Genomic DNA, 18,894 nt, shown 5'->3' with positions numbered 1-18,894 from the left:
ATCAGTGTGTGAATGTGTGTGTGAATGGGTAAATGTGGAAGTAGTGTCAAAGCGCTTTGAGTACCTTGAAGGTAGAAAAGCGCTATACAAGTACAACCCATTTATCATTTATTTATTTAAAGCGTGGTGGGAAACTGTACGAAGTTGCAGCCCAGACGTTTCTCCTCATGAGCTAAATGGAATCCTGTCTCTGTTTGATTTCTTTGCTTCTTGTCTTGTCAAATAGATGTCATCGGTGTTTGAACCTGACAAGAATGTCAAAGCATTTCTCTAAAATACAATATTATACATTCTGAAAATGTAAACGATAGCAAGAATATACCTACACATTTCAGAAAATTTCGCTCGCAAACACTTTGTTTGGAAGATGTGTACTGCCTTTTTTTTGCCCTTTGAGACAAATGTGATTTAGGGCTGTATAAATAACATTGATTGATTGATACTGAACAAAAATGCTAAATAGCTAAAGAAAACTGTCACTGAACATCTTAGTGTGATGTCATTCTGTGACAGACAAATGGTACACAGTTTCCACATGGTGAGGACATTGATGGTCTGACTCACTGTTCTACGGATTACCTCAACTTCTGCCTAGACGTGACCTGCCCTGCTAAGACTGTTCAGTGCTACCCTAATGACAAACTCTGGGTAACACAGGAGGTTCAAGCTGTGCTCAACAAGAAGAAAGCTGCCTTCTGGAGTGGAGACAGGGAGGCAATGAGAGCAGCACAGCGGGAGGTGAAAGGACATGTAAAGAAGGCTAAGGACAGCTACAGGAAGAAGCTGGAGCAGAACAACATGATGGAGGTCTGGGAAGGTGTGAAAACCATCACAGGCCACAAGACAAAGACCAGAGCAGTAGGGGGGACAATAGAGAGGGCCAATGAGATGAAGAACTTCTTCAACCGGTTTAACCAGTACTGTTCTCCCCACCCCCCAATCCTCATTGCATCCACCCCCTTTTCTTCTCCCCCCCAGCCATGGTTGCAACCCCCTCCTCCTCCTCCTCCTCCACCACCTCTACGCAAACATTAGTCATCTCTGTGGACCAGGTCAGAGGTCAACTGAGGAAGCTGCATCATAGTTTCTGGTGCGCACAAGATACATATCTCAAAAAAATTGTACCTATGTCCCTTTAGGAGCTCTGTAATTTTTTAAATGATCAGCATGTCATCTTTTATGTGAAATTGTTATTCAAATAAAGATTGCAAAAAGGAAAACTATAGTAGTGACAACATGCAGGAACATAACTGACGTAAAACAAATAAAATGGAAGTGACCTTGTCTCTGCACACGCGTGCATTGATCATGTCTTCTTGAACCGATCGAGCAGGGATTCTAAAACTGTGGTACGTGTACCACTAGTGGTACACGGGTATCACCTAATGGTACGCCAAATATTATTTCATTTTTTATGTACATTGTTTTATTTTCCAACATGCAAACACTGTGTTACTGTTCAAACTGTGTGTAATGTTACAGTAACTAAAATATTAAATATACTTGTTAAATAATGTGTCTTCCTTGTTATTAATGAATAATTAAGGCCTACTATGCTACTATATTTTATTGCTGTTCATGATGGTGGTACTTGGAAATCCAAGTATTTTCTGAGTTGGTACTTGGTGAAAAAGGTTTGACAACTACTGATGTAGTGAAGTTGTAAACTAAATTGGCAGACACCATTTTGTTATACCCAAACGGCGTCTGCTCATACATCGCGCTTCCAACGAGATCCCGTTCTTTCCCCCGAGTTAGAAAGTTCCAGAACTGTTCACGTTATACCATCTCATCTCATTGTGCAACATGTGAATGTTTGAAGTGGAACTAAATGTGATCTCTGAAAGGGGTACACATTATTACCAAAGCAGGGCCCCCATCCACATATACAATACTACTACATATCTGATGAAAAACAACATTATTTTTGTTTTTTTAATTATAAGTGTGCCAAATCACCTATATTTGAACATTATCTAATGGAAATGACTGCTGTCTGATAATCACATTAATAACACAATAACAATCATGAGTACACCTATTGATAAATTATTAATCAAACACGTCATATTCATGATGAAATATAAAGTTACTAAAGATGTGAGAGTAAGAAGTAAACAAACCTGTTCTGTGTAACACAACTTGATGTTTTTCATGTGGTCGCTCCTTCTCCTCTTTAGTTGGACAAAGTTCCTCCTCGTACTCTGCTATGGTTCTTTCACACATTTTCACACAATCACAACACTTTACACTCACACTTGATCTTAACTAAGCGATGTGTTGATCAAATCCGCGTCTCTTTGTTAGCGGCTAACAAGCTAAGCTAACTAGCATGCTAAGCTAACTAGCGCGCTCAAACAAGGAGCAATCTAAGCGGGCCTAATAATGTCCAAAGTTGAGTGAGACGAGTGGAGTTGATGCTGACACGGAGGATGAATAAAGTGTAGTTAGTAGATGTGCCGAGGCTTAGAAGCGTGTGTGGAGTAAAGGAGGACTTTGCTGCGAAGAACATATCCTCCACGCATGCGTCACTTAGGGGCGGGGCCAACGAGTCATCGTGATGGGCAAGTCATGAACGATTCAATCTAAATGTATGTTTTCATGGTGTCTACACAAAAAATCACGGCCACCAATGATCCATCCATCCCTTTATCGACTGTGTGTCCCTTTAGGGATGGCGGGGTGTGCTAGAGCCTATCTCAGCTGCATTCAGGCGGAAGTCGGCGTACACCCTGGACAGGTCGCCACCTCATCGCAGGGCCAACACAGATAGACAGACATGTATATCAACTGTATTTGACTTTAAATCTGATAAATATCATTCAACAACAACACAATTTGCAGACTGTAATTACTGGTTTGCTGGTTTTACTGGTGTAAATTATTATTGCCTATTGTGAGCAAACTGTGGTGCTGAATTTCCACCAGGGATCAAGAAAGTACTTTCTATTCTATTCTAAAATTCTTCATTCGAGAGATCACAACCATTGCAGCCATGCGTCCAAAACGTAACATCATCTTGCAGGGACATAAGGACACGCAAAAGTAAAGTGTCTGTTGTTTTACAATGTAATAATCTATTTAAGAAGAAATGTTCAGAGAATACCTTTTTGTTTTAGTATTTATTGGAGGCCCCAAAAGACAAAGGCCGCCTGTTAACAGCAGAGTGTCGGTGAGGCACACACTCTCAGGAATGCATGGGGGAAAGGTTGGAGACAAGCGGGAAACTCTTAGTTATAGGCCATAAGGTGAACCAGGAAAAAGTGGCTAGAAAGTGATTTTCGTTCCCACGTCTGGGCACTACTCTTTTTTTGCCTACACAATGCCATTGTGGACATTAGGTTAAACGTTCTCCGCAGAATATCCTGGCAGTTTTTTTAAGAGCCATAAATGTATAAAAATAGGAATGATAAAAAAACGAAAATCTTATGCAGCTGTTTTTTCTTGTAAATGTATTTACATTCATTCTGGAAACAGACTCTCTCTAACAAATTGACATTAATGCATATACCTAACATTTGATACAGGTATTTTAGCATTGGTATACTTTACTTTAAATTTAAACCATGAAACATATAAAACAAATGAAAAAAAATGCTTCAAAGTAAGTGAATAGCAACCTGTAAAATTGAACATACACATGGTACATTTTGCTTAACAATAATGTTTTATACATTAAAATTTTCAGCAGATAATTTGTTGTAAGAGGAAGTAAAGAAATAAAATAAAATAAAGAACACTTTGGCCCAAAATGGCTGACAACAATCAAAATATCGAATAATGACGAAAAATGGAAATACAACAAAAACTGCATTACAGTTTAGAATCTGTACACAATATGGTATAAAACAATGTTTACATGAACAAAACAATGTGACAGCAGGTCTTGGGTATTTTTTTTTATTATTTTGTCTTAACTTAGCACATTGTTAAAGCCATATCTCAAGAATTATTTGATGGATTTTCCTCAAATTTGGCACAAACTCAAACTATGATTATTATATATGTTAAGGTCAAGTGCACTGTAACCTCACATTCTATTTTTAAAGCATTTCACTTAAGTAACTAAAAAAAAAGAAATAGTAAAATACTCTGAGGGATTTTTCTCAAATGGGGCAAAACTCAAATTTTTATTCGAGAACTAACTAAATAAGTGTGAATTTGCGTATTCTGAACGAGGGAGACATTGTTCATCTCTTAGCTTTCACTATCATCAGAACCTCCGACCTTTAGATGCAAAATACATAATGTCTCGACAAACAGATATCACTTTGGAGCGACAGCTGAGCAGCGCTGTTTGAAGTTGTGTACTCTTTTCAAAGATATGGAACTCTTTTCGAAGAAAATCTTTTGAAGACAAGAACAAAGTCACAGGCCAGCATGAAGTAAAGGTATGTAATATATGGCCATATAACAGTGTGTGCACACAAAGACAGCAACAAAAAATCCAATGCATTGGTGGTTAATATTCAATGTTATTGAACCCGATAGTGGGTATTTTCCAGGAGATGTTGTGCATGATTGCAACCCGTTCGTGGGTACATTTAAAATACAAGGTGGTGTTTTATGATTCCTTGTGCAAGCCCATTCGTGGGTGAGGTTTTGGTTTGAACAAATGCAAATGAATAATTGCGGTTTTGATGTTTGGTGTTTTGAGTGACATTAACAAGGTTTCCATATATTTGATCTGATTTTGAATTGTGGGTTGTGCATAATCATGGATCCTGGGAAAGGAAAATACAATGCTTTGGAAATGCATGATCATGTGTTAATGGAATCAAAAGTAACGCATTCAATGTGTGATACAATTAAAGGTCAAATGGAACCCTCACAGGCTGAACTGTCAGAAATGATTGAAAATCAGTCACAACCTGCAGAGATGGAAAAACAGGTGGACACAGATCATACTTACCAACACTCCTGGATTTTCCGGGAGACTCCCGAAATTCAGCGCCTCTCCCGAAAACCTCCTGGGACAATTTTCTGCCGAAATTCAGGCGGAGCTGGAGGCCACGCCCCCTCCAGCTCCATGCGGACCTGAGTGACATGTATAAAGAGCGTGTCTGCCCAATGATGTTATAACTGTAAAATGATCGAGGGCGAGTTATTGGTTTCTTATGTGGGTTTATTGTTAGGCAGTTTCATTAACGTCCTCCCAGCGTGGTAAAACAACATACAACAACAGCAGTCCGTTTTCGTCTACCGTAAAGCAGTTCGTCTGCCAAACAGCATTGTTGTGAAACTCTTAAACAGGACAATACTGCCATCTACTGCACTTGCATATGGTTAGAAAAAGGATGGACGATTCAACCCTTAACTCAACAATGAGTAAATGAGTGTTATGTGTGTGTAAATGTGTAAATAAATGAACACTGAAATTCAAGTATTTATTTTATATATATATATATATATATATATATATATATATATATATGGTGTTTTGTGTTGTGGTTTGTGCAGCCCTTTGAGACACTAGTGATTTAGGGATATATAAATAAACATTGATTGATTGATTGATTGATATATATGAAATACTTGACTTGGTAAATCTATGAATCTAGCGGTAAATATACTCCTTCCCTCTTAACCACGCCCCCAACCACGCCCCACCCTGACCATGCCCCCCACCCCCCGAAATCGGAGGTCTCAAGGTTGGCAAGTATGACACAGATCAAACATCTGATGTAAAAAAAAAAACGCACAGTGAAAATGACACCAAAAGCCCTAATGCACAGAATGGAAACACTTGAGAAGGAGAGGAGATCTAAATTAAACAAGGCAAGCAACATGCAGAAACATATCATGGAAATGATGGAAAATGGAGAGGACAAAATGGACGTGCAATCTGCTTTCACCAAATATCTCAATGTTATAAAGGAAACCGCAAGTGCACACACATCCCTCCTACCAATTCTACCAACAGAGGACCAAATCAATCACGACATATGGTACAAAGCCAAATTAATCAATCTACATGAATTCATTGAGCATGTTAACACCTGGATAAAAACACCAACCCTGGAAAATATGGAGGATTTCCAAAACGAAATTAATCCAAATGACAGCATTAGTAATATAAGTCACAAATCACATGGGAGTCACACACGGTCTGGTTCTAGTAATTCTAGAACCTCCTCAGTTCGCAGACAGGCAGAGGCCGACAGGGCTGCCCTCGCTGCCTTGGAAGAGGAGGAGGAAAAGATAAAAAAGAAATTGGAAGAAGAGTCACTACAGATTAAAAGGAAATTGGAAGAGGAGGAAAAGATAAAAAAGAAATTGGAAGAGGAGAGGGAAATAATCCGAAAGAAAAAGGAAATGATGGACCTGCATGCTCAATTGGCAGCTGCTGATGCAAAATTAGCAGTTTTAAAAGCTTCCAGCCTTCATGCTTCCTCACACACAGCATCTGATGGCATGAGCTCCTACTTAAAAAGAACCAAGGAACCAGCAGTCACTCTCAACCCCCAGGCTCAAGACTATCAACCCCTCACACAGCAGCAGTCAAGCCAAGCTTTACCAACACAGTCCATCCACCATCCATCTGAGCAACTACAAATATCAATCAATCAATGTCAATCAATGTTTATTTATATAGCCCTGTGGAGATCCTCGTCCTGGATCCTCCATTCCCTCCCCGGAAACACCACGCCTGGTTCAGTGGTTACACACTTTTTATTTCTTTACAATTTCTTTTTGTGCTCAATGTCTCTTTCAGCTTTTCAGCTCTCAATGACATGCGTTTCTCCTGATCTCCTTCGTCTGGCTCTCACTCCTCAATCGCCAGCCCCTCTCATGGTTTCCAACGCTGCTGATAAAGGAAACAGGTGATTAGATAACTCGTCCCAGCTGAGGTATCTGCTCACCTGATTGTATTTAATATTCATACTCTATACCTTCTTTCTCTCATTTTCTATCTGTTTTCACCTTCGTTCTCTCCTTTTCTCCCCATTTTTACTTTTATTCTCAATTTTTCTCTCAATCTTTGTCAATCCAATCCAATCCAATCCACTTTATTTATATAGCACATTTAAACAACAAGAACGTTTCCAAAGTGCTGCACAGCCATGTTAAAAACAATATTAAAAAAACAATTTTATGTTCCACCAATGACTGAATAAAAACACAAAATAAATAAATATAAAACCAATATAAAAACAATATAAAAACAAAATATGATTAAAAACAATTTTAAAGGGTAAAAGCAATTAAAACAGTAAAATAGAAATCAAAATGTATAAAAAACACAGAGGACAACAGAGGACAGAGGACCACACAACTCACGTAGTGTTAAAAGCCAAAGAATAAAAGTGGGATTTAAGACGAGACTTAAAACACTCCACTGTGGAAGCAGTTTGAACATGGAGGGGCAGAGTGTTCCAGAGCTTAGGGCCGACCACAGAAAAGGCCCTGTCTCCCCTTGTCTTAAGTCTGGTCTTGGGCACCACGAGCTGGAACTGGCTCTCGGACCTCAGAGCGCGCGCAGGAATGTAAATTTGGATGAGGTCCGATGGTCCCAAGTCAGTGAGGGCCGGACCAAAAACTAAAATTTCCGTTTTTCCCTCATTCATTATTAAAAAATTCTGGGCTAACCAAGCCTTGACGTCACATAGACAGTTAAGAAGGGGTGTCAGGGGGCCGTGGCTTTTTGAAATCGTCATATAAATTTGGCAGTCATCTGCATAAAAGTGATAAAACACTCCATGTTTCTTAAAAATATATCCAAGAGGAAGGAGATAAAGAGCGAACAGGATGGGGCCTAAAATAGATTCCTGGGGGACACCACAGTAAAGCGGGGCAGAAGAGGAGGTGGCGTCCCCCAGCCTGACAGAGAAGGACCTCTCAGACAGGTAAGATCTGAACCACTGTAACGCAGTCCCCCTGACACCCACACAGTCTCTCAGGCGCTCTAAAAGAATTGTGTGGTCAACTGTGTCAAAGGCAGCTGTAAGATCTAAAAGCACTAAAATGGCAGAGCTGCCAGAATCAGACATTAAAAGCAAGTCATTAAAAACCTTTAAAAGTGCAGATTCAGTACTGTGCAAAGCTTTGTATCCAGACTGAAATGGATCTAAAGTGCTATTTTCATCTAAAAAAGGCTGCAGTTGTGCCAGAACACATTTCTCCAAAATCTTTGACACAAAAAGTAATTTGGAAATGGGCCGATAATTTGACAAACTTGTCGGATCAAGACCTGTTTTTTTAATCAAAGGCTCAACAACAGCTCTTTTACAAAAGGAGGGGACACAGCCAGAAATCAAGCTGCTGTTGATGATGTTCCTAACAGACAAATCAATAGTGTCCCAGATTTCTTTAAAAAAGCGAGGGGGGACTTAGTCTGTGGGACATGACGAGGGTTTTAGCTTGCCGACTATTCCTGTAAGTTCAGGCATGGACACAGGCTGAAAGTGACAGAACACAGTCGAGCACTGAGTGGCCACATTAAAACTTAATGGAAAACGAGAAAGATTTGCCCGAATAGAAGCAACCTTATCATTAAAAAAGGAGAGAAATTTTTCACAAGTTTCACTTGTCATCTCCAGTGAAGTGGCTGGATTTGGTTTAAGAACATTACTAATAGTATTAAAAAGAACACGTGGCTTACTGATGCTATTTAAAATGAAGTCTGACGAATATTTTGTTTTCTCAGCTTTAACCACACTTTGATAATTTCGACAGTTTTCTTTTAAAATTTGATAGGAGACTTCCAAGTGATCCCCTTTCCACTTGTGCTCCGCCCTTCGCCACTCAAGCCGAGCTGTGTGTGTGCTTTCATTGAGCCAAGGCTCCTGTTTTAGTTTGGGACGTATAGCTCTGAGGGGCGCTATACTATCCAGAATCTCAGAACATGTCGAAAGAAAAGAGCACATCAAATGTTGAGTGTCTGCAGGGTGTGATATACTCTGCATGGACAAAGGAGAAAAGGTGGCTGCAGTGTCAGACCTAATAACACGCGCATGACGCACGGCAAGCGGCTTTACATCAGGTTCAAAAGTTAAATTAAACATAACAGGACTGTGATCACTGAACAGCGCATCACCAATAACAACATTGTCAACAATAAAACCATAAGACAGTATGAGGTCTAGTGTATGCCTGCGTTCATGTGTAGAACCACACACAGACTGTACTAAGTTAAAAGAGTCAATGACATTCAGGAAGCTCCTGGATAAAGGTTCGTCTGGGCAGCAGGTGTGAATATTAAAATATCCAACAATTAAGACATGATCGTATTTGGGCAGGATTTCGGCCAGAAATTGAGAAAAGTCATTTATAAAGTCTTTGTGGTACTTGGGTGGTGGATATACGACGACACACAGGACGACACCAGAAAGACCCAGTTCAAACATGCATAGTTCCAAGCTTGAAAAGGAGGATTGCAGGCGGATCTGACGGCATTTAAAGTCATTTTTAAAAACCACTGCTAATCCTCCTCCTTTTCGGCCGGACGACCGCGGAGAATTAAAATAGGAACACTCCGGAGGTAGAAGTTCATTAAGAGCGGCGGACTCACCAACTCTCAGCCAGGTTTCTGTCAAACAGAGGAGGTCCAGTCCGCGGGAGACGAATAAATCCTTCAGGATAAATGTTTTGTTGGTCAATGATCTTGCGTTCACAAGACTGAATTTAACGGGGGCCGGCTCGTCCAAGGCCGCTGCTAATCCAGGTGGGGCCTGACACAGGTGGCGGGAATTCACGCCGCGTCTCCGGGGGCGGGGACAGCAGGAGCGAGGCGGGCGAGCTTCCCTCTGCAGACCGACAACAGGCACAATCCAGGACCCGGGGGGATCCAGCGAACGCGGGTGCAGGAAGAGACCAGGTACCGGACCATACTTCCTTCGGGAAGCCACGGAAAGGCGGGCCAGGAGTGCCCTAACTCTCACCAGCTGGCCGCCACGTTTGCCGCGGCGCTGGTGGCGCTTTCGCCGGGGGGGAGGAGCCAGTGGGCGAAAAAGGAAAGGAGGAATCCGGCCAGGTGAGAACGCTGACTTGGACGTCGAAAAACCAACGTCGAAGTTGATCATGTCCGTGTGAGAGGGACACAGATCCAACAGTGTTTGGCGATCATACACAAACAGTGAGTTGACAGGGACAACAAAAAACGTGAACAGCACAAAAACAAACAGAACTGACAGCGAGAGACGGCAGGCCACAGCACACACTGGCGCCATCTTGGATTGTTATAACTGCGGCTCAATTACTAATATTAATAAGGTAAACAAGTTATCTTTTGAAGGTGTAGTCAGTAATCTGATTACTTCTTCCCAGTTTAACTGTGGTGACACTATCTAAATGAAAGTAAAACAGATGTCATCTTTCTTGGCCAACATGTTGACTGTGCTCATGCTTCTTTTATAACAGACATGTCTCTAAAGATGAATGTGAAAATGACTTTAATTATTGTCCACCAGCAGGGGGAGCTCATCACTAGTACTACTGCGTGGAGGCTGGCATGTGGTACATTATTTCCTGTGTGTGTATGACTTATTCAGAGGGAGAACAGCACACTTTCACGTATGGCGTCTACCATTAAGGATTGCAGGAATTAATTTTAGGATGTTTTTATATGAATAAGGTGGATTGGATGTTGGCCTGGGAAGACATTCCCCTGAAGGTCTTCTTCATATGTCAGCTGGAAGTACCCTGACTGCTGTGAGGGGAAACTGATGAGATTGTGAGATCATATGTTGGTGCAGGACAATGTCTCATGTGACTGAGCAAAGCTGGACTTTTATCAAGAATGTTTGTTTTCTCCTGTCCCGCAGACCTCGATGAAGAACATCGTCCTCGTGAGCAGGAGGTGGAACCACAGTCCCCCAACATACACAAGGAAGAAGAGGTACCACATTCTCAACATATCAAAGAGGGAGGAGAGGAGCCACAACCCCCCCACATTAAAGAGGAAGACGAGACGCCACAGACCCATAATGTTAAACTGACCCTTCACATTAAGAACGGCAAGCGGAGGACCCACTGATCTTACACATCAAAAATGCAGAGGAGGACCCACTGAACCCTCACTTTAAAGAGGAAGAGGAGGACCAAGAGCCGCCGCACATTAAAGAGGAAGAGGAGGAAGAGGGCATCAGTCAGCCTAAATGGTTGGAGGAGTTCCCAGTGACTGGTGTCCCTGTGAAGAGTGAAGATGATGAGGTGAAAGGTGAAAGTGAGGAGAGGGGAGGGGGGGAGCCTCCAAGCAGCAGCTCAACACAACACATGACAACAGAAGCTGATGGAGACCACTGTGGAGGATCACAAGCAGACAAGCTCTTAGCTCCACTATCAGATAGTGAGGACACAACGTCACACTCTCCTGACACTGATGATGAAGACTCTAAAGATGATAAGACATGTCACACTGACAACACTCACTTCACATCTTCTCACTGTCACAAAACCTTTAAATACCATAGTTCTCTGAAATTACACATAAGATCACACACTGGAGAAAAACCTTTTAATTGTTCAATCTGTAGTAAAGGTTTTACACAAAATCACAATTTGAAAGTCCACATGAGAACACACACTGGGGAAAAAAAATGTTCTTGTTCAATCTGAGGTAAAGGTTTTGCACAAAATCTGGATTTGAAAAGACACATGAGAACACACACTGGAGAAAAACCTTATGTCTGTTCAATCTGTGGTAAAGGTTTTACACAAAGTCCATATTTAAAAGTACACATCAGCATACACACAGGTGAAAAACCTTATGTCTGTTCAATCTGCGGTAAAGGTTTTACACAAAGTCAATATTTGAAAGTACACATGAGAACACACACTGGTGAAAAAATATTTTCCTGTTCAATCTGTGGTAAGGGTTTTACACAAAGTCAATATTTGAACCCACACATGAGAACACACACTGGTGAAAAACGTTTTTTCTGTTCAACCTGTGGTAAAGGTTTTACAAAACGTCAAGATGTGAAAGTACACATGAGAACACACTCTGGTGAAAAACCTGTTTCTTGTTCAATCTGTGGTAAATGTTTTACACAAAGTCAGGATTTGAAAAGACACATGAGAACACACTCTGGTGAAAAATCACATTCCTGTTCAATCTGCAACAGAATCTTTTGTCGACGACCAACCCTTGTAAGACACATGAGAAGACACCCTGGAGAGAAAGTGTTGAGTTGCAGTGTGTGTGGTGAAAGATTGTCTTCTAAGTAGCAGTGTAAGAAACACAAGTGTGCTGGTGAGAACAGCAGCAGCAAATGAAACTGCAGGATTTGAAATAAACTGTCCAGACTTTCATTTTGACTTTCTAACAACATCAGCACATATAACATGTGTGACATTGTTGTTTGTCTAACAATCTGTTTAAATTTCTTCTACATTTATTGCTGAGATATTTTATGACAGTGCTTTTTTCAGTCAAATACATGCATAAATATGCAACATTGTGTACTTTTATTAAAACACGGACAGAACAATTTGAGTAAAAAGGTGGGAATAAACAGTACGGGACATATTTTACATGCAATAATCATTTTATGGGTGTATATATATAAATATATGTATATGTGTGTACGTATATATGTGTGTATGTATATGTATATATATTCAGCAGACAATTTTAGACTTATTCATATGAAATATTGAATTATTACATATTTGTATTTGTAATTGTTAATAATCCCATAGATTATCACCTTTATATGATATACATATGTACTGGTTCACATCTGAAACATCTTCTGGACCACTTCAGGAAGCATATTATTATTTACTTTATACATCATTTGAACAGTTGTCTTTTATACAATTTTAAAATGTGTGACTTTATGAATCATTTGTTGGGTCTCTGTAATCTATTTTATTCATTATCTTTATCATGATTGTGTATGATGATTGTGTTGTGATTGTTTTATATGTATGTCCCCAGACCTTTATGCAATATAAAAGTGAGAGAAAATGTCTGAATTGTTTGTGGAAGGATGGCTTTGTTTTTACAAACTTACATTTGTGGATACATCAAATAAATCCAGTATTGTGTTTTAAATATTTTTATGTTTTTTTTTGTTTTTTTAACATCCCAAAAACATCAATATCAGTCAAAGTTTGGAGTGTCAGACAAAAGCCAATATTGTACATCATCCCACAGATATTTACTTTGCATACATTCTTAAAATAAACTGTTTATTTTGTTTCCCTATCACAAAAACAAACAAGTGTTGTCGCCAATTGCAAAACAACATCCTAAAAAATATTTTAAGTGGTTAATTATGTTTGTTTTTTTTATAAATTAACTCCTTTGCCTTAGGAAGAATGGAAACTTACAAGTTATGAGTATTTTTTTGTTCCAGAGAAAATACAGTAAATAAGAAATAGTAAATAATTAAAAAAGATGATATACAGTAAGTTGAATATTTTGAATGAAAGCCTTTTTAATATATATTTTTTTGCAGGTCGTACTTTATGAAATCTTAAAATAATAAAATACTCTAATCAGTCAATAAGTGCATCAGTGACCAAATACCTTTTTCAAACCATTGCTGTACAAAGATGGATTTGTTTCTCATTTTAATATAAGAACAATTCCATAGTGGAGTATTGTGTGTGATGAAGTTGTGTTTGTAAATTAGTTTCCAGTACAACAACACTTGCTGGTAGGGATGGGTACTGTTCACTTCTAATTCCATGTTTTATGTGTTATATATGTCAATATATTGTGTGTTTGTATTTTGCCAACATGGTAGAATCACATGATAGGCAGGTTGTATCATGTTTTTCTGTCACCTTGAGGAAATGGCATAAAGAGGAAGATGACAATATAATGTCACTTGGACAATGATCTACAGAACAGAGGAGATTTAGTTCATTTCTATTTTTGGTTATAGGTGATTCTTATTTTTATTATTTCAAAAACCTCTCCCTTATCCAGCTATGGATTCTGGTAGCTGGTTGAAAAGAGATGGAAGGGGATAGTGAGCTGATGTATGAGGAAGGTATGGACATGGATAGGACTAGAGGGGAGAGAGGAAAGAAGGGGGCAGTGTTGGATTAATTGTAAATAAGTTATCAAATTTCTATTCAAATATGATTGTTTTGCGCATTCTGTAGACAAGTATAAATGAAACTTTGCTTAGATTGAACTTAGGTTGACCTACCCACTTAAACGAGGAATTTGCAGATGGCCCAGAGCAATGCAGGAAGTTGCTAATCTTTTTATTGCTATGTATTTGCCTGTGTTTAATTCTCACCACAGGGGTTAGTTATCCCGTACAGCTGTAAATCCCCCCCCCCCCCTGAGCGCAGCTGTGTGTGCGTGTTTGTACTGAAAGGGCTTCTCTAAATGAATTAGAAAGGCGAGGAGGCTGGAGAAAGTGTCAGAGTAAATTAGGAGCCTGTAACTGACAACTTGCTCCAGTTTCTCTCCTCGTACGTGAAAAGCAATCACTGGTTTGTTTTCTATTCTCTGTTTTTGTGTCCATATAATGTCTCATGGTATTTGACCCTGACATTAACTTGGTCCTTCGAGCCGAATACCAATATTCCTGAGGATTCCAGCGGATGTCAGCGGAGATCCAGAAAGACCGTGGCCACGGCAGGACCTCTAGGAGGATTCCTAATTAACCCTTTTAAAAAAGGCTGGGTGTCAGCTCGTCCGTTGGAGTCCAACGGTTGACGGTATTCCAAAGAAGAGGTGAAGACAGCCAGTGGGTAAGTTAATCTTTTTCTTGCTAAAATAAAATAAAATAATAAAAAAAAGCGCGTGACTGAGGGTTGCGACGCATAGACAAAACCTGTAAATCCTAGGCTCTAACAGGTAAAATAGAAGGACTGCAGAGACGCGCAAAGAATTCCGAAGGTACTGGAATTCGGTCTCCAGAAAGTACTTGTAGATTTAAAGGCACTTTGTTGTATCAAGACACAGAAAATTCCGCAAAACTGCAGTCTGTAGGTCGACAGAAACCGCGAAAACTGAAATTTCTGTGTGTGAATGGTGTGAAGGTGAGTGTGATTGGGAGTGATTAACACTTGGTTTTTCACTCCATATTGAAAGTTGTAAGAAGTAAATAGTGGGTTATTTGTGGGTACTTTAGGTAAGACACCTCCACTGGGTAATAATCACCAGTGGAAGCGACGTGTACCACAATAATATATCTTAACCACTATCTTACAACGTGACAACAGTAATCCTTATACGTGCCGCCCTGCAGGGGACGACGGATTACTCCAAACTCTCAAAATGGAAAGACTGACACAAAGAAACGCAGATCTGATATGGTCTATTACAATCTATTTCAACCCAAATAGAAGACAACAACAACGGAAGCGGATACACCCTACTGCGTTTTGGCGTTGCGGCAAAGAGGGACATTCTGCAAGAGACTGTACTGAAAAAGAAAAGAAAATAGAAGACAGCAACAACAACAACAACAACAGCAGTTAAACCCTACTGCTTGTTGGCGTTGTGGCAGAGAAGGACATTTTGCAAGAGACTGTCCTGAGAGAAAAAATAAAAGAACAAAGTAACTCAGCATGACTGTTAAAAAACGACACCAATTAGTCATGTTGTCAGCGTATGCCATTAAATAAATAAATGATAAATGGGTTGTACTTGTATAGCGCTTTTCTACCTTCAAGGTACTCAAAGCGCTTTGACACTACTTCCACATTTACCCATTCACACACACATTCACACACTGATGGAGGGAGCTGCCATGCAAGGCGCCAACCAGCACCCATCAGGAGCAAGGTTGAAGTGTCTTGCTCAGGACACAACGGACGTGACGAGGTTGGTTCTAGGTGGGATTTGAACCAGGGACCCTCGGGTTGCGCACGGCCACTCTTCCACTGCGCCACGCCGTCCCTATGTATTATGCTAGCTAGATCCACCCAACGTCCATTGCAGCGGTCCCCTCCAAGGTTTCTCATTGTTATCCCATTGGGTTGAGTTTTTTCTTGCCCTGATGTGGGATCTGAGCAGAGGATGTTGTTGTGGCTTGTGCAGCCCTTTGAGACACTCCGGATTTAGGGCTATACAAGTAAAGATTGATTGAATGGTTAAGCTTTTATTGTTTTTAATAGTGGTAAGATCGCTGCAATCTTGTTTGTTTGTTTGTTAATGTGTGTTTAAGTGTGTAAAAACCCCAAAAGTTCAAATACAAATAAAAATAGGTTAAGATAAAATTAAAAAAGGAAAAACAACTCAAAGTGCTAAAGTGAGATAAAAGTAAAAATGTATTAAGAAATGAGAAGAAATCATAAGAATTAATTCAAAATGGAATAAACTCATGCGTACGACAGAGATAATGTGGGGGTATTGAAATAAGATGTGAATAAATTGGAGACTGAAGAGATACATGTATGTTTGAGTAGATAAATAGCGCTGTTATATATGCAAATATATATATGTATATTTTTTAAATAATGAAACAAATAAAAACCTAGATTAATAACTATAATAAGAGTTCATATGTATAGCATGATAAAGTGGGATATGCGTTTATTCGCTGAGGAAAGAAGAAAAAAACAAGAAACGCTCTTCAAGTGTTGCTGACCTTTGCCCTTAGGAGTGCAAGCACACACTCACACACAACTTTGTGTGTGTGTGTGTGTGTGTGTGTGTGCGTGGTGCACTGGGGAGGTGTGAAAAGAAATGTAACACATGTAATTTTAAAGTAGGTTTAACTTTGAAGTGTAGTATAACATTATTAGGTTAATATATGTTGTGGACATTTTTAGTACAGCATACATCTGGGTGTCGAGCTAAGATAAGATAATAACATAACATAGAATAAATTAGGAAACATGGCAATCAAAACAACTATCAATTAGCAATAGACAACTATTTGCTTTGAATATTGTTGAATAATAATTGCAAATAAGAAATATAAACAATTGGAAGAATGTAAATTCTGAATGTAAAAGTATAGATTAAGTGGCGTATAGACAGTTAAGTGAGTTTAAAATGTTACTTAAAGTAATGCGTATAACATTTGAATTAGGAGAAAAATAACATTAGCTTTATTAAATCATTTACATAGTGAAGGATATTGAACAGTACTGCACAGAGATGGAGAGTCTGAGGAGATCTTACAACCTGAGCGGGACTAAAGTCCAACAAATTTGGATGACTGCTCTGGGACCAGATTGGCATTTAATCAGAGGGGACCGGACACCCAACAATGGCCACGATCAACCCTTGCCCTATAACAGCTTGGAATTACACCATCAAGTAGAAGGGTTGAGTAACCGAGCACGCAACAGATACAGAATGAGAGCAAATTATACAGAAATAGGAAGAACAAAGCAAAAAGACGATGAAACTTTTGCTGAATATCGAGTACGTGTGACAAAAGTGTTTAAAGCACACAGTGGATTGGTGGAAGATAATGCACCCCAGGGTGCTTATCAGCAACAATTAAAAAAGGCCCTCCACGCTGGGTCTAAAGCAGCAATACATGCATGGGTTACCAAACATTACATAGGAATGACAACAGGCCCATTGGAAGAATATATAAACCATGCACTTCATGCGGAAAAACTAGTGAAAGAGAAACAAAAAGACGTGAAAGCAACAAAAGACACTTTCCTGTTAGATCAGAACAGTGACACGTTTTATCAAAACACAGGCAAAGGTGGGGGAGGTCAGAGAAGACGAGGTCAGTTCGAGGAGGCTTTAGAGGCCGGGGGAAGACGGTTTGCATATCAAACAGGGTGCTGGAGTTGTGGGGAAGACGCTCACATTGCAAGTGACTGCCCAAAAAGACAAAAACAAGCATGACTTGGCCAAAATCAAACTAAGTCAGATTCTCACATGACAGAGTTGGAACTTGACTGTCAAAAAGAAATAGAAGTCAGTTTAAACATACAGGAAATATTTGCATTAGACACAAAAAGCCCACAGATCGAACTAATGGTAGACGAAAAGCAAATGACTTTCTTGTGTGATTCCGGAGCACGCAAGACAGTTTGTAAAGAATTAATAGCAGGTTCGCATTTGTCAAGACACATGGTGGGAGTTAAAGCTGCAAATGGACAAGTAACTCTAGTCAGTGAATCTCAGCTAGTTTGGATAAGAGACCCTGAGGGAGAGACATGCAAATTGACCATTTTACTATACCCAAATTGTCCAATGAACTTATTGGGAAGAGATGGCTTGACAAAATTGAAATTGGCACTGATAACAGACCCTAGTGGAAAGCTAGTGGTAAAAAGACAATTTGAATTATCAGAAAGTAATGCAATGGTTTTCCAAGGTGCAGGACAACCATGTTATTACTATGCCTTGGCAGTGCCTGATAAACAGCCAATGAAAGCCACACCCTTATGATAGTGTCACCCGTCAGAGCCACAGTTACATATCTGTACTCGGATACTGAAAGTGTGGCGGAGGCAGCAATAACAATACCACAGGAAATTAATCCAAAATCAAACACAATGTGGTAACCGTTACACATATAATTATTTCGAAACAAACATATGGAACAAGATTGTTTGTACAAGATATGCAACAACAAAGCCCAGAGAATGAAATTAAATTTTGGAAAAAAAATAAAAATAAAGGGGGCAAAAATAGAAAATGGCATCTTTAAATAACCAGAGGGAAAACCTATCCTACCAAAAAACCTATCCTACCAAAAACCTATACAAATGGGTAGCAATATTGTCCCATGTCTCAAAAGGGGGGTGGTTTGGACAGGTTAACCAAAGTTACACAACGTATGGTTACAAATCTTATTAAATGTTTTTTTGTCGAGTATGTTTGACATGCGCCAAACACAATCCATAGGGTCACTTACGACCGAGATGAGGGACATTTCCCCAACCACAATATCGGTTTCAAGTAATACATATGGATTCTATTGAATTATACCAAAGTGAAGAAAATATATATTGCCTGGTCATAATAGATGCATTTTCAAAATGGATTGAATTAACTCCAAC

At 39.6% G+C, this 18,894-nt stretch overlaps 2 protein-coding genes across 3 annotated transcripts in view; one reads left to right on the top strand and one right to left on the bottom strand.

The window, feature by feature from the left end:
- The window catches only part of LOC133546680 (oocyte zinc finger protein XlCOF8.4-like), a 388,650-nt gene extending 375,539 nt beyond the window's left edge, over positions 1–13,111 (top strand). The window contains exon 2 of the mRNA XM_061892478.1: positions 10,764–13,111. Coding sequence (XP_061748462.1) covers positions 10,764–10,975 — 212 coding nt within the window. The 3' untranslated portion in view covers positions 10,976–13,111. The remainder of the gene's footprint in view (positions 1–10,763) is intronic.
- LOC133546675 (oocyte zinc finger protein XlCOF22-like) overlaps positions 1–18,894 on the bottom strand; it is a 125,094-nt gene that overhangs the window by 24,137 nt on the left and 82,063 nt on the right. Inside the window, exon 1 of one of the 2 annotated variants that reach the window (XM_061892467.1) lies at positions 2,124–2,567. The exons of the other annotated variant lie outside the window; for it this stretch is intronic. Within the exon in view, the coding sequence (XP_061748451.1) occupies positions 2,124–2,226 (103 nt within the window). The 5' untranslated portion in view covers positions 2,227–2,567. Of the gene's footprint in view, positions 1–2,123; positions 2,568–18,894 lie in introns of those variants that run through there. 2 annotated transcript variants of the gene reach the window in all.

This window comes from Nerophis ophidion, unplaced genomic scaffold (assembly GCF_033978795.1).
Source record: "Nerophis ophidion isolate RoL-2023_Sa unplaced genomic scaffold, RoL_Noph_v1.0 HiC_scaffold_36, whole genome shotgun sequence".
Classification (NCBI taxonomy): Eukaryota; Metazoa; Chordata; class Actinopteri; order Syngnathiformes; family Syngnathidae; genus Nerophis; species Nerophis ophidion.
This window is presented reverse-complemented; position numbering and strand designations above follow the sequence as displayed.